The sequence below is a fragment of the Thermobia domestica genome, chromosome 5, assembly GCF_964235325.1.
Source record: "Thermobia domestica chromosome 5, izTheDome1.hap1.1, whole genome shotgun sequence".
In the NCBI taxonomy this organism is placed as follows: domain Eukaryota; kingdom Metazoa; phylum Arthropoda; class Insecta; order Zygentoma; family Lepismatidae; genus Thermobia; species Thermobia domestica.
Window position 1 is genome coordinate 166,089,787 of NC_137458.1, and position 23,970 is coordinate 166,113,756.

General features: G+C 35.0%; 1 protein-coding gene across 2 annotated transcripts in view; it reads left to right on the forward strand.

Moving 5' to 3' along the window:
- LOC145686246 (phosphonopyruvate decarboxylase-like) overlaps positions 1-23,970 on the forward strand; it is a 178,008-nt gene that overhangs the window by 133,864 nt on the left and 20,174 nt on the right. For both annotated transcript variants that reach the window (XM_081759354.1, XM_081759355.1), the window contains exons 4-7: positions 4,418-4,548; positions 10,343-10,502; positions 17,686-17,848; positions 19,784-20,000. In XM_081759354.1, the coding sequence (XP_081615480.1) occupies positions 4,418-4,548; positions 10,343-10,502; positions 17,686-17,848; positions 19,784-20,000 (671 nt within the window). The remainder of the gene's footprint in view (positions 1-4,417; positions 4,549-10,342; positions 10,503-17,685; positions 17,849-19,783; positions 20,001-23,970) is intronic.

Sequence of the window (23,970 nt, forward strand, 5' to 3'; positions counted from 1 at the left end):
AAGAATGAACACTTTAAAATTAATATCTAGACTGTGAAATGGGGCTGTAAAAGTCGGTTGAAAAATAAGTCTTTTAAAATTACTGTTTATTTTATTTTATTTTTTTAAATGCACATGGTAGACTTCCACTTGGAAAGTTTCTACTCCTACCCTAATTACCTTAGATTCAGGCTTCATAAGTCATTGTCTTTAGAATAAATTAAACTTTCGAATGACAACACGCATGTGTCACTCAATCATACATTCTGGAAAATGTTCTGGAATTTTCTCGAAAATGTTTATTTATTTATTTATTTATTTTTATTTGGGCTGCACTTGATCAAGTACCTTTACGTAAGATTCCTCGAAAAATTACTACGTTTTCTAGGCTATATATTTGCCAAGTTGTATTGAAGTGCTATTAGTAGGTATGCAAATTTTAAATAGTTACTTAGGAAGTTCCTGCTCCTACGCTAATTTCCTTACATTCGTGGTTCGTACGTGATACTTGATCTTTAGAATGAGACAGTCTTTCGAATTATACCATACACATATTTCACGGATTAATAAATTCGGGAGAAATTGAAAAAAGAAAGATCCCTGGGTTTTCGCGTAAAAGGTTACTTTTTATATTTAGGTATCCTTTTGAGGCTCTAGGTTCACGCACTTGAACAAAAGGAAAAGTAGTACATGTCCTAGGCTACCTGTTTGCCAAGTTCATTGAGATACAGTTAGTTTACATGAAGATAGAAAATATTTCCAAACTATAGATCAACTACGGCATTCTGAAAAATAAATAAATAATAAAATCTGTACGTAGTGACCCAACATGGCGTCCATGCGACATTTCGAATATACAACATGTACAAAAATATATAGAGTATTCACCGCAAGCCACAGAAGCAGTTGTTCGGACAGATAAACGATCGAATATTGTTGTTGGTTGGAGCAGCATCAACTCTACTTAGGTATATGAGAACCTACAATTTTAAGGTTAAAGCCGAAAACCATAATGCGTTCAATTGCATGAATCCTGATGAATTTAAACAATCACACTCATGAAGGCAGTACATGAAAAGGTTCAAGAACTTCAAATAACTATTGGCCAGTTTTATAACTCCACTAGAAGTGTTCCTAAAAAGATTAGCTGCTTTTTCTGAACAGAGTAAATTTTTATCATTTAGTTTTCTCGAATTGATAGAAGTACAATACATAATACGAGTACAATTTAACTGAAATATTGACAAACACTTTTTTCTTTTTCCAAAGATTTATCCAACGCGTTTTATTTTAATAATATCAAAGTAAACCTTTTTGGTTGAGTTTGATAGTTTATCTTGGTTTAATAGTTATTTAAAAGATAGAAAATATGGTGTCAAAATAGCCAATTAAGTAACTTTACATACGTAAAGAATGGAATCTGACAAGGAACAGTGTCAGGAAAGAGTTTCCGTTCTTGTTTATAATTTGTGTAAATGATGTAGTGTACATGTAACTTTAAAATTGATCAATATGTTCAAAAATTTACGGATGATACCTTACTTACATTGGTGAAACTTGAAAAGAGGCATTTCTGAAAGTTGAATTACAGCTTTAAAAAAAGTGTGTAGTCTAATTAACTATTTAATGAATAGTCAATTAAACTACAAACTTATTTTTCACAAGTAGATAAGATTAGATTTATTAATCATCTGTGGATTATATTACATGTACAATTGTACAAAATGCTATAAAACTCATCAGTATATAAAATAGATACAATACAATGCCTTTGAACAATTTGTGAAAATATATCTAGGCTAAACTAATTCTACAATCTATATAACAATATTATATAAATGGACTTATTTTCTATTTTAAATACTAATTACTTTATATATATATATACCGTCATCGCGAGGAGAAACCAAACAATAATAGATATAATCTGGTACTTAACAGTGTATATTTTTCATATATAGTTCATAAATTAATAAATAATCTGTTAAAGTTCGATAAAAAAAACTATCATCTACATTTGTTTGATAACGAATGGCATATTTTTAAACGCCATAAAGATTAGTTGTTCTAGATTTTCCCGAAAACAACGAATGAGAAAATATTCTCAAGCATTTCACTTTGTTCAGTTCGATATCGTCCATCGACTGATATATGCCTTATATTTGGACAGTGTAACAGTTAAACAGAAACAAAATTTAATCATAGTTTTGGCCTATATCTAATTAACCAAATTGTTTATTGTTGTCTTGTGTGACAATGAAAAGTTTGATTAGTTTATACTTCAGGATCAGTTTTATTTTAATAAGTAGCGTAATTATAGTATATAACAGCATGAATTTCTCGATTTGCTCGAAGCCTTGATGCAGGAAACAGCTTCCATCGAGACTCCAAATCAAAAAAATAATAATAATAAAATAAAATAAAATAAAATAAAAATAAAAATAAAAATAAAATAAAAAAATAAAAATAAATAAAATAAAATAAAATAAAATAAAATATGTTAATAGATTTTTTAGATGTAGACACTAAAAGTTAACTAGAATTAAATTTATATTATAATTGTATTTAAGCGTGTATCAAGTGAATAAAAATTTCCATAAATTAAACATTCTTTTTCTTTTCCTTTACAAATATTTTTGTAGGATCTTTAGATGATTTTGTTTCACTATTCGCAAATAAAGGAGACACTTACAATAATACGAGATGTATTAGCAAAGTAATGAGATTGGCAATACTGTTCACAAACGAACAATGCTGCTGCCTCCACCTCCACACGACAGTTTTATTAACTTGCCAATGACTTAGTACAAGTTTCAACTTTCTTCACTTGCAACGCGATTGTTGAGAGCGTCTGAAGTGAAGTTGTATTTGTGAGTTGCGTTACGAAAATGGACCGGCAAACGTCTTAGCAACGTTGTACCATCAAATTTTGTGTAAAGCTTGGCGAATCCGCTACTGAAACTTAAGAAGAGTTACCAATGATTTATGGAGAATAATTTCTATCCAGGGCACAAGTGTTCAGATGGCACGAGTCCTTTCTAGAAGGTCGAGTACAAGTGGAAGACGAACCTCGTGCGAGAAGACCTTCAACCTCAAAAACGGAGTGGAAGAAGTGAAGTCTTTTGTGAAGTTACAAGGAATTTGTATCACTAACTCAAACTACCAATCAAACTTTTTACCAGAAAGTCCTTGAAAGACTCAGCAAAAAGGTGCCACATGTGCGATCAAGCATTGCATGCCGATTGGATGCTGTATCACGGCAACGCATCATGTTACAAGGCAGTCTCCATCAATGAGTTTTTGACATAAAACAGTATTCTCGTGGTTCCTCATCACATCTATTTCGCCGGATTTCAGTTCATGTGACTTCTTTCTATCTGCCTTGATCAAAAACCACTTGAAGGGAAGAGCGCCATGTTGGTATTTTGGTTAATATCCAGAAGACCGTAACCGATGAGCTGAAAGGTATTCCAGCAGAAGCCTTCCAACATTGCTACAAAGAATGGAAGCACCTTCATCACTGTATAGCTACCCAAGGGGACTATTTTGAAGGCGATAACCTTCATTTGGAAAAATAATAAAATTCATCGCTCTCATTAGTTTTTAAACACATATTGTATATTTTATGTTGCTACGAAGTTAAATTTGTAGAAGTAAAGATTAATAATATGATTTTAAAAATCAATATATAATATCAGTTTTTAAAGATGTCAAAGTTTTGAAGCAGAACCATGAAGGCGTTAAAATTTTACTTGCATTTTTAACTTTTTTTTTTTTTTTTTAAATAACCAAACACTTGATTTCACACTCGTTATTTTTCAAAGTACTTATTGTCGTAATCCACTCTTTTCCAGTGTTATGGAAGTTTCCGGATTTTGGATTTCGTACAAGTCAAGCCTTTAGTCGATAGCCTAAACTATCTTTATATTTTTCACATATTCGTTATTGCCTAATGAACGCTAACAAAACATTGAAAGACAAAATCTTATTAAACTGTGCTTTAAGACTTCGGTGGATTACACTTCTACTCACACCTTCTTTGAGTAGAAATTTAATAATTATTCGATGTTGCGTACAGGTTCATGTCTATAGTTACATTTGCTTCTTTTCCTGCAAGAAAAATTTAGCATGAATATGAAAATCAACGTAAAAATGTGTCTTAGCGTGAGATTTCAATATTGCCAAATACTATACATTTATTTCAAAACAAGTGAAAATAAAAGTCCAGGTCAAATTTGAGCGCTGCTTGCAGGATATCTCAATGAAAAGAATATTATAGAATATCAATAACAACTACAAATAAATGGAAACAACTAATAAACTCAAAATCTCACATGTTTGATGTTGAGGGCAAGAATGTTGTATTCGTTTCTCGTTCTTCTAAAATATTTTAGATAATTACAAATGCTGAAATTGGTTGTTCCCTTTTCTCTTTTAGACTTCTGTGCTTACGTGACAGATAATGTTCCAGCAACAGATCATGTCATAACAGCCAATGAGGGCAATGCGATTGCGCTAGCAGCAGGCTATCATCTAGCAACGGGAAAAGCAAGTCTTGTCTACTTCCAGGTATGTATGATATAGAAAATACTTTCTGAAACAAGATTTACGGATAATGTGATAATTTTATACGTAAGAGGCAGAAATTGCCTCGGACTGTCGACTTTTTATTATGAAACGATAGAACATCAAATACAGTGATTGCTATGACCGGAAGCTGCTCATATCCTCATGTGCTCATATTCAGAATAATTCAAGCAACTACTTTATCACTGGAATCTCCGGAATATATACTTACATGAACATAACTTAATATAATTTGAGAAAAATGACCCAATTTCGTTCTCAAAACAATTGTTGCTGTGAGTTTGTGTTGATAGGTTGAAAAAGAGCTCCATGGATGAGCTCGAAACGTATCAATATATTAAACAATTGTTTTCAGGACAAAATTGGGCCTGTTCTTAAATTATCATAATGTTTGTCCTCTCATGCCCGTTCAGTATTAATAACTTAACAAACCTTTTTTGTGTTTAGAATTAAATAGTGAATATTAACTAAAGAACTATAACTTAAATCTGTTTCGATGGTGTAAATTTATCTTTCTTTAAGCTTAGTTCTTTATATTTTCTAAGTGCTGTTCTTTAACAAATGATAGTTTTATCACTTCAAAGTAGGAAATAAATGATTTACTTTACTTGTATTATCTATATATACACTTATAATAAACAGGTTGTGTAAGTTATTCAGATTATACACTATTCAATAAATGAGATCTGGAAAATCTACATGTGCAATATGTCACTTTTTTCTTTCTTTCTGTCACTTTGTAAGGGAAAATAAAGAAAACTCAATTCCTTGAAAAATGTTGGCTCTTTTACAAAACACATCTAAAATCAATGCATTGAGAATGAAAGGATTAACTTACAATTGTATGCTGAGTTTTTAAACAAAAGTATGAATTATTATAATTCATAAATTCTAATATTACAACACTGACAAGTTATGTACATATTTTTTGTTTATGAATGTACACTAAATTGATAGAATAGTTAACCAAAATCAATGTAATATAAAATATTTTCTCAATGTAATATATTTTAATCCTTCAAAACAAATCTATGATGCTGTAGGTGGTATTCAAATAAATATTTAAAAGAAATACAGGAAATACAAATCATTTAAAATTTTTCCCAAATTTCTTAACGTAATATTTTTAGAAAGAAGTCTCTGTTTTCTTGGTTACGCATTTATATATACAGACATTTCCATTAGATAACTCTTCCTTTTTAGCAGGCAGCGTACGGTGTAATCAGAACTTCCTCTGTCATAGTTGTCAATAGTTGTCAATAGTTGTTATAGTAACCTGTGTTTAAGATTCAGAAATATTAAAGTTTGCAGCTTGTTGAAAGTTCTCTTTGTATTACCGATTTCAGAAGATTTTTCGTCCATCAAAATTCAAAACTCAGTTCTAGTTTGTCAACGTTTATAACAATTGAAACATAATTATCAATATCGACTAACCTCTGTATCTTGTATAGGATCTTAAATTATCTGGAAAGCCTTGCTCCTTCAATGGAATACCAAGTATCAGGGAGGATTTGTCCTACTTCATATTATCTAGGACTTCCCATTCATTCATCGGTCTTGTATATTCTTCTTAAATTATTCTACCCTGATCATCAGGTTCTGGTGCAGAATTTTCATCATGAATATAATTTTTCTGACCGTCATTTGAGAGGGCGTAATGGTATAATGATAAAGCGCTCATTTCTGCTACAATGGACCTCGTGTTGTTCCATGTGAGTTTGTGGACAGTACTATATCCATAGTTTTTCTCAGTTGTCCTTTTTTTTTTTTTTTTCATAGTTTCACCTTACATTTCTTCCATAATCATTAACACTGGTCATAAACATCCGTCTCCTTTAGTCTAAAGGTTAAAATCGTGAAATATAAAACTAAGAATTTCATTTAATTGTTTCATTTCATTACTTCGTGTCATGTCATTCTTTCGTGCCATCTTATGTTGCTCGGAAGAGATAAAATAAGAAAAGAGTTACCTTTCTTTGTAAAAGAAAATAAGCACAGACGCACAACTCACTTTTTTTCTATAATAGGGCATGGTATGTACCCCTATTAGAAGTGCGAAATTTATAAAATTACATATTGTGCTCTATTCTGGAATTTTAAATAAAGTTGGAATGGCATAGACACACAGTTATTTTATATGTGAGTTGACGCTAATTCGTAAGTTGTTTAGATAGTATAGTCTCAAATTTAACTCAGGGAGCGGTTTTAGATTTTCTTAGTCTCAAATAACATTTTTAAAAAATACACCTAGCCCACATCAGAATATTAACTTCCGTACATGACAATTGACATATACGCATAAATATGCGCAAGACATAGATACACACAAGATTGTACTTACACACAGCATACACACAGGACTGTACCCAGAAAAGAATTTTAGGGTAGATATAGCTTTAAAAATAGACAGACAGACAGACAAAGGACTAAAAAAAAATATTTAAATTGCTATTTTATCCTATGTAAACTTTTGAGGGTAGTACGAAAATGCAATGCATATAAATGTTTCAATTTACAGCAGGTAATTCAATAGCGATGGCACAATACTGGTTAAGTGATGATATGAGTAAGGTTAACAGTGAAAATCTCAGCTCGTAACTAATGAAAATTTATAAATTTTTCAAAGCTTTTTTTTTTTTTTTTTTTTTTGTTCTTTTCTTTTCTTTCTTGAGAGGGGAACAAAGTTACTTTTTAGCTTAATGTAAGGTTGTGTGTTGAAATCATGGTCGTTTCATTCATGCTTTGCTATAAATGAGGGGCTTAGTGGAAAAGGGGCGTATCCCACATTTTAATGTTTTCGAGAAACAGAAGGGTTTGCGTTGCAACTGACAAAAGTTTTACTATGAAAGAAAGGTACATAATTACAACCACATATATTAGAGGAAGGTCTGATATGTTTCAGAAAAAATCACCATGAATCTTTAAGAAGAAATAAACATAAGATATGCACATGATTATGGTTGCCAAACCAATACGAGCTTTCTATATCAATGGATCAAAATGAAAGTTCCAATACGTGAATATGTATGTAACGTACAGAATAACACAACAGAGTAGACCATGTTCGTCTCTGCAAATAACGTTTACGTACTCTACTCAGTGAGAAAGAAATCCACAAATGTTCGTGTAGCCACGCAAATAACTTGTTATAGAGAACAAAAATATTTCCTTTGTACAGCAGCACCCTAATATGCTAGAATCGTACACACTATAAACACAACACTGCAGACAAGTATCATACACATTATACTGCACAATAAACCCAGAGCAATTACCCAGGGCACAATACTCACGTCCCTGAAGAGACACTTCACACTAACACTCGAGATCGCTACTGTCAATATCCTCTACCCGTACGTAGTTCCTGTCGCCATTATTGCATTTTAGAGATCTGTAACATTCGTGATGGATTGGTGGAATGTAGTTTAACATGCTCATTAGATTGTCATACTTAGGCTTCTGAATAGGTCTTCCTTCAGGAAAACCATATCTTGCAGAGAGCGCGGTTGTCTTCTTCCTCGCTGCAAACGTAGAGTACTCAAAGGCTCACATGTGGAGTATGTATATTTCACCTGGACTAGTTGGCTGCCTTTCATTGCCAGTCGCTGCTCTCATATTGAAGACCTTCCCATCTTCTGTTTTCTTGCTAAATATCAGAACATGCCGCAACGCTGATACAACCTTCATGACTCCTGTTGTCATTTCGATGACTTGATACCGAAATCAGCATCGCAGGGGAGGAATATATGACCAAGAACCAAAACTATGTTCTATTGTCTGGAGGTCGGTGACATTTAACAAATACAGTCAGAGTCCTATAATGAGCGAATATTTATTTTGTCCAACACACGAATCACTGTACACTAGTACGTCTCTTGCGAATATCTCTGGTAGGTGCATCATCACTCGAAGAATACACCTTGCAATTTCATCACTATCACGAGAAGCAACAGATTCTGACCAGACACACATAACAGCAGAATCATCATGACAGAAATGGAACCCGAAACAATATGTCCACAACTACTGTAAATAGAAAACAGTTCGCGTGCATATCATCGGTGTTGGAAGTGCTTGATTCAGATCCATAACAGCAACTATGGTGCTGCTGCTAATGTACTTGCATTCCTATTTTGCATTTCTCAAAGATTGGTAGGCTGCTTCGGCTTTATGAATATGTATATGATATTCAGGTGGTCTAGGTTCTATGTGTAGCATCGAATTACAAGTTTTACAAGTGTCGGTGCTTGACATTTTAAATGTGATGTTAAATTCATTATTGAACACATGTCGATATGTATGTAATTTCACTGGACCGACTTCCCTTTGTTCACATTGTTCTACATATAAATCGTACATTTGTTGTAAAGAATGCACCGAAACTACAGCATTTATATATGAGCGTTCAGGATTTGCAGCTCAGCTGTAGTGAGAACAATATCTTGGAAACGACCTAAAGTGATTCCTGTCAATATCTAGTTTTTCTTCCGCAATAGCATGGCGGCGGTGTTGATGTTTATCTGGACGGTCCTCTTTGGGAAAAAGCAACGGTTTCGCAAGTATATCTTTCGTATGTGCTCTCTAATCACCATGGGCAGTACGCAATCTACGTTCAGTTATACCAGTGGCGTAGGGAAGGGGGGGGCCCGGAGGGGCCGGGCCCCCCCCCAAGAGGTCCGACAAAGTACTTTAGTACTTTGATGTATGTAATTTTTATATATATTTTTATGTTTATATATTTTTTTGTTTGTAATTTTTCTATATGTACCTATAACAGCACTTGGGCCCCCCCCAAACACACATCCTGGCTACGCTACTGAGTTATACCATGGGTATTGCAAAATGCTTGCTTGGCATACATTAACTTTCATTCCAGATGACAGACGAAGAACATAATAAAAAGTATTGGTGCACCCGAAGACATTCACATTTTTCCTGTCTTTAATGTACACATGTTCACATTCTGACCTCCTCATTAGCCTAAATAGATAGGCATTTTGCGTGTTGAAATCTTGCATGTTGTAAAACGAAATTAAAATATTAACTTTGGTTTCAGAATCGATATCCTTCAAATAGCCTATCTACACCACTCAGTTTTAGAATACCTAACATCACTTCGTATTTTATCTGGTACTTCCTTACCTATGCGGCCAATGTAAATTTTCCCTGTGTTGCTATTAAGCTTACATTCATTATCCTTCCATTTGTCTTCGTTTCGTCTTCCATTTGCGAATTTCCCAGACTGGAATTACTTTCAACGTCCTGCTTGGCGGCCATTATTACTTTCAACAGCAATGTGTATCAGCGGTCACGCTCGGCCGATTTCTAGACTGATAACCAATGACAGATACTGTTATATCACCACAAACTCACAATATTATAGATGGAAGCGGGATACGTCATTTTTCCACTCACGAGTTGCAGCTGAAAGGGGATACGTCATTTTTCCACTAACATTTTTTATACAAAATTTTCTTAATTTTCGTCCTACGCTTATGGGATACATACTATACGGAGTTGAATCCTAACATTTCTGCTCAATATACCGGATAGTTCCCTGTATCCAAATTTGTAGATATCTCGATTTTCCAAATTTTGTGGGATACGCCCCTTTTCCACTAAGGCCCTCAAATACTAACATTGTATTCGATTTCATTATGATAGTTCTATTCGTTTTAACGTTCTCATGTTAATCATAGTTCATATTACCATCGACTTCTTTAGTTTAAGGGGAAAGACATCAAATAACCTAAGTTACTCCTTTCCCTTTCTTTAGAACTCTGGGCTAGGAAACAGCGTTAACCCCTTGGTGTCTCTTGCTGCTCACGAAGTCTACTCTATTCCAATGCTTCTTCTGATTGGATGGAGAGGAGAACCAGGAAAGCGCGATGAGCCACAACATCTGATACAAGGACACGTCACTCCAGGACTTCTTGGTAATTATACGGTGCTTTTATAAACCTGGAATTAAAAAAAAAAAGTTGTAGCTTAATTTACTAATTATATTTCTATATCTAGCCTAGTAATTACACAGTATGAATAAAATCCTCTCATACGAGTTATCTACTTCAGTTACTTCACTTCACTTCATTTCACTTACGTACGAGTGTTATTTCGTTTCACACATAGGTTGCACCGTGCATGCAGTAGCGGTTCGTGGTCTGTAGAAGTACCGGTTTCAATGTTGCAATATCAAAGATGTGTAGGTACGCGCAAGTGTTCCCTTCCCCCAGCATTCTTGAGTCTTATCCAAAACATATTCAGGAAATATGAAGAGAAAAGCCCTTTTAAGCTCTATTTGTATATTTATTGATTAAAGTGTATTCTCTAATATTGGTTTAATATAAACTATTTCGTTTTTTTTTTTTTTTTTCAAACAACCACTATCAATGTACGTTTATACAAAACTTCTTCACTCATGTCACTGAACAAGAGATGCCGTTCTTTTCATGCTGTAAGCCATGAATGATGTCGTTCTTTTCATGATGTCGAAAAGAAGAAAAAAGGAAGAAAATTGCATATATTCATGCACGCAGTTAAACAAAATTATTTAATTAAGCAAACTATGCATTATTTTAAAATGAAAGATCTTTCTTCGTTCTTTTCGAGCTTCAAATTTTTCTATGACTTCATTGAAATCTGAAATGCTGCTCGTCAAGTTTTTCTGAATAGAAAGCATCGCTACCGCAAATATTTTCTGCTTATTTTCTTTAGGGAACAGAAACACCTCTCTCCTCCGACAATGTGTATTTTGTTAGAATTTCTTTGTATGAATATAAGGGACAAAGAGTCCATTTTCAGTAACCACGTATTTTTGTCTGCTGTTCTACTATAAAGAAACATGAAATCTAAGATGTTTTTCCTTCAAAAATAAAAAAAAAATATTAGTTTAACATTCCAGCAATTTAGGCTAAAGAAGACAGATGAATATTGAAAGTGGATGATTTCAGATTAATTTTATGCTCTTCGCCGGAAATCGAACACGGGATCATATGACGAAAGACACAGAGCTAGGAATTAGACCAGTGGTAAGGCATTTTCTGCTTCGAGACTCGATCGCTCCCCCTCCCCTCCGAATAGGATATTTTTTTTATTTTAAAAATAAAACCTATAACAAGAATTTTCACCTTTGTATTATAAATGTAAAATAAAACCTATTGACTTCGAACGACCGTCCTTCCCCAAACATTCAGCCTGGATCCGCCCCTGCTACCACCAGACGCGTATTTGTTCTTTGCGAGTTTCTGTTTTGTGAATAACTTCTTTCTTCCAAGCGTCTATATCTCACCCACTCTTTCAATTGAGTCAAGCGTTGCCAAGTGGAGGAATTCGTAACTATTACGGAAGCTGACTATATACCAGTGGCAGAAAAAGGTGCAACTGGAAGGGAGCAATACGGGAGGATAGCAGCGACGCAGGAATAAATCCACTTCCTCATGTTAAGAGATAGGAGCTCGCTGCCATATGATCAATGTTACTCCTTGCAGTGGCAATACTCACTGCAACTGGAAATATAAATCACTCTCTTTCTTTCAGTTTTTTTATTGAATTTTTTAGAAATGCATCAATACTGTTTTGTGCTCAAGAGAAAAGGTTTATTTTTTACTGATACACTACTTTAATACCTAAAAATATCTTTAGTATTTAAAAAAAATATCCGGTTGCACAACCATGCAACATATAGTACCAGCCGCCGCTGGCATACATGCACAAACAATAACACATATCTTTAAAATAACCAAGTCAAAGCTACCATAATGCACAGATGTATTGTCACAGAGCAGTTAGAATAGGTATCAAAAAATACATTACATCCTAGTACTGCAGGTGCTTGGAAGGGGAAAAGGGAAAGAAAAGAAAAAACAAAGTTGAATATTATATATATATATATATATATATATATATATATATATATATATATATATATATATATATATATATATATATATATATATCTTAGTTGCTAAACTACAGTAGATTGATTCTTTTATTAAGTTATGGGATCATTGATCTGTTTTTCTCAATGTCTTTGTCAGGCATAAAATTACAGTCAAATTTGAATTGATAAAGGACAATAATTCCTTTTGAAAAGTCACTAATTCAAAGTAAGATAAAATGAACGAAAAGTCAAGAAATCACTTTCTTACAACCCTTAGACGTTCACAAAACTGCACAGAAGTATTTTTAAAAGAAATTCACAAACGACATATTACAGCTGTAGAAGTCAACACACCTTTAAACAGTGTCGACGCAATATAATTTCTTTAGACGAAATAGCAACACATGAGTACATTCATCATCAATGTATAATAGGAATGATAAGTAATCCTAGATCTGATCCTATATTTTATATAAGGAACGAAATGAAGTGAATTATATGTGTGGCAAACAGCTATATTTTATGCTACATATAACTAAAGCATAGTGATGGTTAGCAGTAGCGTAGCGTGGTATTCCGAAATGGGGATGCCAAAGTTAGTCACTTGTCTGATATAATACAATACAATGCAATGCATGTTCAATGTGTATTTTCCTTAACAAGTGAAAAGATTCACTATGCAGCAAATGTTGTTTCGATGACTGTGTTTTAGAGCTTTCTTCATGAAATTACCCAAATCAGAAATACCGTTTGAACACCACTCCGACTCCTTTGCCCCAAACATAATGCAGACGAAACAGAACATTTTATTCCCTACAGAACATCCAGAAAGCCTTGAAAACCTATCATCATACCACGAAGACTGAAATATTTGCGACTAATTGCTAGTTGTCGTTTTTATGGAAAGCTTTGGGGTAGGTAATATCCCTTTCAGAGAGCAGCGCTGCTCTTAAGTCAACCGAGATATGGTAGTTGTTAACAAAAAATAAATTAAATTTGTGTCTGGTACTGTTATTGTAGTCATCATTTGCTAAAAGTTAGTAAGGTACTATACCTTGTAGCAGCCGAACACTTTCCACAGCTTTGTCTCTTAGTTATAAATGTAATTTTCTTCATACTACAGTAAAAAAATAAAACAAATATTTATTTCAAATCACAACGCAAAAAAAAAATATACCGCCAATTTTGCTTGACCACCAACGATCAATGTTGTAATCAAAAGCATAAATCTAGTACAGAACGCAAGGGCATAGCCAGGGAGAGGTGAGCCAATAATTTATCACAAGAAAGGAGTGTAAAGCCATGTTCATTAAACAACTTGCAGAAGCTTTATATTTAGCACGGCATAATTTTCAACCATCCCATACGATTACACAACACAAATAGAAGATTAACAGGCTGAGTCTGCTCATTAGGGCACGCAACCAGCCATTAAAGTTTAGGAGAGAGGCACAAATATGCTAGGGGGTCCAATCGTCACAATTCTGGATCTCTTTTATCAATAACTACTCTTAATAATTAGGAGGCCAAAACATTTAGGGGCCCAGGCTCCCTTAATTGCACGCCTGGTGGGGCATACAGTAGCAAATGCGTAGATTACGTTAGACGCCAATAAGCAATTGTCTCAGCTCCTTTTCTGCCACTAGCATTGTGACGAGAAAAACTGGCTCCACTTTTGTATAAATATTGTTTTCAGTATAATTCCCTTTATTTCTTTCTCGTGAGCAGCTTCTTTCTCCGCACACCATACTTCAATCTCTCTCTTTTTTTTTTTTTTTTTTTTTTTTTTATGTCACCCCTAGAAATTTGTCATCTTGGGTCCGGACCTCAGGTGCCCGTTCGTGAATATGGGTCTGAGTGTTTATATCATTTGAAGACAAGTAGAAAGGACTTAAAGCAACTCTGGGGGCCTATTTCTGTGTATCTACTTCATTGTCAGATCCCCAGATACGGAAGAGCACAAGTAAACTTTGTGAAAGGCAGAGGGTGGCCTACCGGATCGGTGACCGTGATTCTACAGAATGCATTATTGTTATGCTTGTGTATGTGAGTCCTCTCAAAGCACTGTTGCCACACTTGGTACAATTGTACCAAATTCAGCCCTTTTTGTCATTCATCGGCCCGTTGGTACCACGCTGGCATTTTCAGCCCCTTTTGGGAAAAAGTTGGTACAATTCTGCCCAATTCAGCACCATTTAACAAATAATTGTCACATTTTCAAAAGTGTCAGTAAGACTTTTCCTACAGCTCACGTTACTCAAACTGTGTGATGTCATGAGGAGCGAACTCTGAGATGATTGATTTGTTTCTCGTTTTATATATATATTTTCATATATGGCCATAATACCGTTCTGGTTTATTGGCCACTTTGAAATAGAGGCGCGTTTGGTTTCCTTGCAATACATACCGAAGACGATAACTGTTTTCTCTTTTAATTTGCGTCCTTTGTTATACTTTCTACGTGCGAGAAAAGTTTCATCTACTTCCACGGTTGTTTGGGATCCTCCTAGCGACGTAGCAATAGGGTAGGCAGGGTAGGCATTGCCTACAGGCGCAGGACGTTTTGGTATATTAGGGGGAGCCCCAGGTTTTTAATAAAAAAGAAACAAATTATATAAATGGAGCCCCAAGTTTTCGTGGTCTTCATTTTCAAACATGGCAAGAATAAAAATTCCTTCCCTCCCCTCTCTCTCGCAGTTTATTACATTTGGGTATTAAATTATTGGCATTACTGTAAACTCGTCGAGGTTACAGCACTGTATGATTAAGAAATTAATCCTCCTGGTAATTAATTATTACCGTATTAATACGATACCAGTCCTATATTACATGTACTGAGCTTACTAACTATAAATAAAATTATTGCGCAACAGGCTTTTAACAATAACGACAAATTCTCCAAGCACCAAAGGTTGGGCAAACCGGACAACTGCCAGGACGCTGACGTCAGGGGCGCCCAAACTAGCACCCCAGAATAAATTTTCGAACTTATTTTCTAACATCACTGTAATAAAATGTAAAATATAGGCTAGGACTAGGTGGGGAGGGGACAAAGACTCATTGTCAGGGTGAAAATTTTGCCTTTGTCCCCTCCTGATGTTGACTGAGATGACGTAATGTTAAACGGATGAGGGCGATACTGACCTATTTAGGCTCTAATCCCAACATTATTGGAGAGTAATAATTAGCTGATCTTCTTAAATACCGATTACAATATTACTTAGAGTATTTTTGTAGACGTGATAACTTTTTGTTTTTTTATAGTTAGCGAATGTTTAGCCCTGTTTTAGCGGAAAGAAAAATTTCATGTTGGCAACACTGCCCAAAGCTAGTCAAATGTGAGATGTGGCGCATACGCATAAGTTACAGATGGTCATACATTGGTCTATTAAATGGGTGAGGGGCGCCACTATGTATTTTACTTAGGGGCGCCAAAGGCCGTTGTTACGCCACTGGGTCCTATTTCGATGTTTTTAAAAATAATTTTTAAAAAGAGCACTTTCTTGATTTGGAGTCTTGGAAGAGGGGGGGGGGGGGAGTGTCCTAGAACTTTACCTCTTTTACTTTCGTGTAATAGAGATATATATTGCACTGGTATAAAATAATAAATTCAGCCCTTTTTGTTTCAATTTGGTACTATTTTTCAGCCCACTCCAGAGCAAGGATTGTGGCAACACTGTCTCAAAGAATATCTGGCTACATTCTGGGACATGATATGTATTTATGATGTAGATTATTAGTTTGCCTTTAATTACTATTACAATTACGATGCATTTAATTACGATTAAAGCATAACTATTTTTATACTATCACTTGCATAAGCGATATGCTTCATAATGGCGTTGAACTAACTATTTGATGTTTTGTTCTATTTCCTTGACAGCGGTCGTACGTTCTGTACAGAAACCACAGCTTAGTTCAAAATATATAGAGTTGGCAGTACTTCAGCATACGCCAGCTTACATCTAAAGCAAATGTTGGGTTGCAAAGGGATGGCGGGGAGTAATTAGGCATGCGCATTCGACAGAAAGCAGACGAAAACCCCGATGCTTGCAGTAGGCCTGGATGCCCGAGGAACGTAGCGTACAACAAGAGGAAAGACAGAAAATGTGCATCTGAGTGATGCGCATGCGTAGGTTCTGCTTGCCAAAGTAAAGCGAGAGAGCGCATGCACAAGATTGCAATGGAAATAATCGTGATAATTATAAGCAAACAATTTATAAATATAATGAAATACTTACTTTTTTCTTATTAACAGGGGATGCCGGGCATACAGGCGTTCCCTTACGCTACGCCGCTGATGGTTAGAAATAAACTCTTTCTGTGAAGCATAAGATAGTCATTGTGATCCTGCATTTCACCAAATGAATTTAGCGCACATATATATGTCTATTTCCCCTCATCTCACCAATTATTTAATCGTTATTTCATATATTATAAGTTAGTCTGTAATCATAGGGTAAGATTTAAAATTAGTTCTTTCGATGTTATGATCCATTACCTTAAGACTTCTGTCAAAGCCATTATTAGTTCTTATATATATACGTATAACTCTTGTTAAAACAAAATTTAAACATTTTTCCTTCTTCAAAAATTAAGTCTTTATTTACAGACTTACTTACACGTTAAAAATATCAAGTTTCCGCTAATTTTTAGCCTAACTTATAGGTTATTTAGAAGCTTGTAATAAACATTTCTGAGAGACCATTGGATTTTGAAAGACTAAGTAAAGATATTATATACAGAATACAAAAGTTAACTGAGTATTGTAATATATATATATATATATATATATATATATATATACTGTATATGCATATTTTTAAATATAGCTGCATGGAAAATAATATTAGTTTCGTAAACTATCTTTTTAAGTATAATTTAGATGTAGACTGTTCGTTTATTTTAATATGGAATAGAATCGGAAAATATGAAAGAGCTTTATAAATTTATTTATTTATTTATTTATTATTATTAATTTTTGTCTTTTATGGTTACGAAAAGGAATAAATATAGAATCGGAAAATATGAAATATTAGTATTATTATTGTCTGTTATAATTATAAATATTACAAAAAGGAAAAGATACTTACGCTTTACTTTCAAAAGAAAATTATGTTAAATAAGTGATTCTCAAACTCTTAAACATACGCAATTCACAAAAGGTTTTGTTTGCTCTTTACAACAAATTTAATTTTCAAAAAATAAAATAAATGAAAATGTACTCTTTTTTTTTTTAGCTGCTTTAGGTATTCCGTTTCAACCACTCCCTGACTATATTGAAGGAGCCGAAAAGTCATTGTATATAGCCAAAAAGCACATGGAGAAGACTCATAGTCCCTACGCCTTTCTGGTAAAAAGGCAAACATTTCTTCCATACAAACTACCTCCTATAAAATCTCCGTAAGTTTTTTTTTTTATTTTAATATTTCTTTCTTAATAATTTTTTTTCCTAGTTTCGTAATTTTATAAAAAAAAAATGTGCCGGGAAACATGAATTTCGGGAAAAGAAACTTTTGTCTTTTCCTGATTAAAACTTCTGATTAATGACAAAATTGCTTATGTGGCTAACGCTCTCGCCTTTGGTGCAAGTTCCTAACTGTCTCGTCTTTGGCAAAAGATGCAACCAGCCATCTTGAGTGAGGTTTTTTCTGGGTTTTTCTCATTCACACCAGGCAAAAACCGGGATGATACCTGACGCACAGGTCCCAGGTCGCTTCCTTCCCTGTTTCTTTATTCCTTTCTCCCCTTTCCCCGGAGAGTGTGCTCTCCGAGGGACATCATCCTTATATGTGATATCGACGGGTTTAAGGCCATAGATATCGGTAAAGCCCAGAAATATATATGGATAAATAAATAAACGAAAGTGCTTATTTCAAATTTTTTGAGTGTTCCGGCTGAAAGTAGGTTGTAGCTTACTTAAGCTAACGCGCTGGAGCCACTAAGCCAGTACAGTAAGAGTAGAAAAGCCAGTTTCTTTTCTTGTGGTTCAAAAATTTATAAGGAAAATTGGGAATAAAAAAGCTGAAACGGAGGAATAATCTGAGAATTAAAATTAAAAAGAAATAATAACTACTGAAGCAGATAAATTGTTGTACTCGTGAAAAGAATGATGAAATATGTTATTGAAGTTTAATTGATATTTTAGTACTAAGTGTCATTTTCAGTGAGAATATCCCAAAAATCACACGGTTTAAAAATTGATTTAGTATTGAACTAAGCCTAAGATACAAAGTTGGAACAGTAAGTACTGCCTGTTTTCAAATAAAACGTATAATATTAGAGATACTGAGAAGAGTTTTCTCTCTAGGACCTGAACACTCGATCTTTTCTTTCACGCCTGCAACATCCTGAAAACATTCGGCACATTGGGAATAAATCAAATTTTTCATTGTTGTTTTTGAGTTCAGGAAATGAACTAAAGTGCTTGCCTCGAAGATGCCTCTTAAGATTCAGACTGTATGGTGGATGAAATATGATTGCGCACCTAAGTTCAGCAATTTTGTCTATGTAACATGGTCAATGTGAAATCTCGCATTATCGCTGTCTTGTAGTTTTTTTGCTGTTTATATTCAGTTATATATATATATATATATATATATATATATATATATATATATATATATATATATATATATATATATATATATATATATATTCTGTTCAACTGTGTTATTAGATTTTTTGGTTCGAATAGATTGTTCATGTTGTCATATATTTATTATTATGTGTATAGCTATTGAATTTTAAACTATGTACTTTTGAACTAATCAAAATTGTGCATATTATGGAACTCGAACCACCTACATTACGAAATTCTGATTACTCTGTAAATTGTTATTCATGATTTCAGGTTTAGGAAAAGTTACACGAACATTGATGAAACTCGAATTAATATAACCAAATATTGTAAGATACTAAAGTGATATATTCGTAGCTGTTAGGAGTATGTGTCATTGCTAGGACTATTAGAAGAAGACATGATCTGATAGTTTACAGCTGATATTTTGTAAAGTTTTTTTTTATATATACAGTACATAAATCTTTGTATATATAAACACACACACACACACACACACACACACACACATATATATATATATATATATATATATATATATATATATATATATATATATATATATATATATATATATATATATATATGTGTGTGTGTGTGTGTGTGTGTGTATGTTCCACCGTAACTTTGGAACGCCTGGAGCAATTTTAACCAAACTTGGTACACATATTACTTGCAGTCTACAGCTATTGCTGTATTTTCACATATCCATCTCGTGACAATGAATATTCTGAGTAATCCACATACTTATGTTTCAGTTTCCCACTGAGTCGTGAATCTGCAATGCAACTGATAGTGGACAGCCTCCGGGACAAAGATATGGTTGTGAGCACAACTGGAATGTTGTCTCGTGAACTATTTGAGCATAGGGTTGTTCGAGAACAGGGGCATGAGAGAGACTTCTTGACTGTTGGCTCCATGGGACATGCTTCCAGTATTGCATTAGGAATTGCCATGCAGAAACCAAAAAGACAGGTATTTAGTCCTTTAATATAATACTTATAATTTTCTATTGATTTTTGATAACTTTATCAAGGTATAACTAGATCTCGCATAACGGATGACTTTACCGTCTACATTTTTAACAAGTAAAACTGTAATTATTCTTTCACTACATCCATATTTTCAATTGACATACCGGTTTTGGTTTATATATAGGGTAGAACAAAATTCCAAGTATATCTTAATCTACATAGTATCATGAAATTATGAGGTAATCAAAAAGTTCTTATCGTTTTTGACGTACCATTTGAGGAAACGCTCACAGAAATGAAACAAAGTGACTTCGCGCCGGAAAGCAATAGAGGAGGGAGGTTAGTATGGCTATTGACCTGTGCCAATACGGATATATTGCGCACATACAGGAATCACAACTCGTCCAGTTGTCAAAGAGAAATGGAGCTATCGAAGTAGCTTGTTCGCCGTTGTTTGCCGTATGACTTAGGGGAGCCGCATCAAGTCGTGCAATACGTCAGGAATTTAGATGAAAGGAGGTGCCTTAAACGAACTCCCTGCGACGAATTCGTTCCAGAGGTTCTGGCCGAGAGATTTAAGCGTCATGAACCTTGCTGTGGGCCACCACAGGTATTGAATGACGAGACTCTGGAGGCAGCAAAGAGGAAAACAGCATCGTGTGGTGAACTTGCCGACAGCTTTCAGGTTTCTAAGGAAACAGATTTCACCTACCACATAGGGAAGGTGATCAAGGAGAACAAATGGGTACCCCACACATTGTCGGCAGCCAACAAAGTACAACGAATGACAGCAGGGGCGGATTCAGGACGGACTTCTGAGGGGAGGTTGTAATACTGCTACTTAGAGCTACTTTTAAGACCTCCAAACTCTGCGATGGGTTTTATTTATATATAAAATCAAAAAAGTTTCCTCTTCTGGGGGGCGATCGACTCGATCCCCCCTGGATGCACCACTGAATGACAGCCTATTTGTCGTTGCTGTCTCGGCACCACAACACACTCGTATTTGGTTGAGTGCTCACGAGTGACGAAAAGTGGGTAAAGCATACTCCGCAGCATACCAAACATTGTTGTCACGTGAGCCTGTACCTTACACCGCAAGCTCACATCTGTACCCACGCAAGATAATGTTATGTCTCTGGTGGAATAGTCTCGCCAGATGATGCATTAGGAACGCGCGAATTACAATAGTACTGCGTACCTGCATTCACAGCAATTGTAACAGATGCAACATGTATTGCAAAAGTCAGTATTGATTAATCGCAAGGATATGTTGTACCTGCCAACTGAGACCCCATATGGCAAGGAAGACCATGGATACAATTTACCGATTTGGCTGCAACTATCCACTATACTCGCCGGACCTATCGCACAGTGGTCAGAGTGACGAGAAAACACGGCGAAACTATTTGCGAGCATATTGAAAGCGTGATTTTGTCGATGTGGTAATTTTTGAAGGCGCATTAGGCTATTTTCGACTGTTCTGCTGAAATGTAAACAACAATTTACCGTTTATGGTCAGTGATGCGGATTGCCTATGTAGTTGGCGAAAAAAGTCGACATTTTCAAAATCAGGTTTACAAACACTACCTTGGGTTGTTATGAAAAAATATAATTTACAACTTGTGGTAATATTATTCTGATTAAAATTGCAGAGAAGATCTCATTATAAACAAGATAAACATGTTTGGACAGTAACGAAAATCTACATATAAATATGAACAATGAAGTTAACCAAAAGTCAGTTCTTGTAAGAAATAGTTACAGAAATGAAACTATCTCGCAACACGCATATTCGAAAACGAAACAGTGGGAATTTTCCAATCAAATACAATAAAAATCACAAGATTCGATCGTGAAATTGATCAATTGATCACTATCAAAAGTCTCTGGTGCCCAAACATGAGATTGATGTTGGCTATTTAAAAGTTGTAGCATTTCGTTCGGCATATTCTTATGATTTTGGACACACTGCGTCTGGACGATGAAATTATCGAGTAAGACGATGACATAAAATGTGTAAGAAGTCTAGGTTTGTATCTTTCCGGCACCATTTCTTGCGATACCTGCGGAGTCTGTTTCGAGACTTCTGAGTTCTTCATTTAGCATCTTTATTTGGAGAGGAGCTACGGATATAGTAAATCCTCCATGTGCGCCAAGACTTGTTTAGGTGGGAAGACGACACGACAAAGCGGGATTAACAGTCAGTCTCTATGAGCATTGAGCGCGCGCCCAGACTCATTGAAGCTCGCTTCGTTTGCCAGGTAGTAGCAGCTAATTCTAATAAAAATCATTAATTGAGGGACTACACACTGGTCCAGAATCAAATTCTAGGTGGCCAAAAACGAAAAAATAGAAATGCAATTCTTAGGCGCAATTTGTGCTACAGTGTTCCTTTATTATATACCTGAATAATTCTGTACATTTTTAAGTTTTCTTCTCTTCGCCGCATGGCGCCACTGTCGCTGAAAGAAAGAGCAACGGATGACGCGTTCGCTTAGTCATGATTTTCATAGTTGTTGTGACTGTGGCTTGTCGTTTACGAGTCGAATGTAAGCCTTTTGCGATTTTCTTTAGTTAATAAGTTCCTAAAGCTTATAATTTGTGTAATCAGTTTGCTTTTTTGTCAAGTTGCTTTAAAGGATGGACGAGTGATGTAAACATATAGTGTTTTTGTTTACATTTCGTAATTATTAGACTGAGAAAAAAAAAGTGCCTATTACTGCCAAAAGATTTCGACATTTTCATATTGTTTTGTCAATATTAAGTGCAGTGAAGTGGGTTTCGTTGCCGCCGTGCGCCGCCGGTGTAAGATAAATGGACATAATGCAGCTATAGGTGAAAACCGTTGGGGAAAATTATATGTAATCGACTTTGTATGATTATTGTTTAAAACTGTGTGACAAATCTTTTTTTTTTTTATTTGATCATGGAAGAAGTTATTACTTTTAAGACTCTTTTTGAGCAGTGGAGGAACCAAATTAACCCACAGGGTCCAGCTACAAGAGCCACAAGGGATTATCTTGTCGCCTATATACAAAATTTGAACACAGGTGTAATCGACGAAGAACTTTTAACATCAAAAGTAGCTAACTTTTGTGCAACACTGCACAAATATTGAAAAGCAGCAGATCACAGCAGAAACAAATTTTTAGTGAAACATTCGGAGTGGCTAGAAACAAAATTCGAGATAAAACCGAACGTTGCAGCGTGTCCTGGAAGACCTTCAAAGAGTTTCGAGGAAAGTAGTGAGCGTTCGAAAAGGCGAAAAATACAAAAATTGATAGGTGATGTGTCAGTGGAAGAGACGACTACTTTGTCAGTGTCTTATCTACGAGACGAGGGAAAGCGAGCAGCCGCCGATTTCTTAAAAGATGTGTTGCAAGGTTCGCCTACGAGACCTATAAAAATCAGAAGAGCATACAAAGCATGGATAGGTCAACCGAAGTGACTCAATACACAGATGACCAAGCCCTGGCATTGGTGATGGATGGTAAGTTGTCAAAGCATAGCTACATCACATTACGAAAAGGGGCCATAGAACATAATTTGAAAAACTTTTACCCTCCGTACAACAAAATAGTGGAAGCAAAAAATCGCTGCTATCCTGAAGGGATTGAAGTGAGTCTAGAAGGAGCCAGAATTCCTCTTCAAAAGTTATTAGATCACACTGCCGTAAGGCTTATAAAAATAGCAGACCGGATAACAGTGGAAGAGCTCCCACATTTAGAATTAAAGAAAGTGGTGTTAACTGTAAAATATGGCTGCGACGGTAGCTCAGGACACAGCGAATACATGTATGTACCTCCAAAAAATGTACATTCTAATGAACTCCCGCCAGACGATAAAGGCAAACTTCTGTCAGCCGACACGATGGGACAAAAGGAAAAGGGGGGAGAAAACGACCACATGGACCAGAAGAAACTCCGGATGCAGCACAAGACCAAGATGAAGCACTGGATATCGACGAT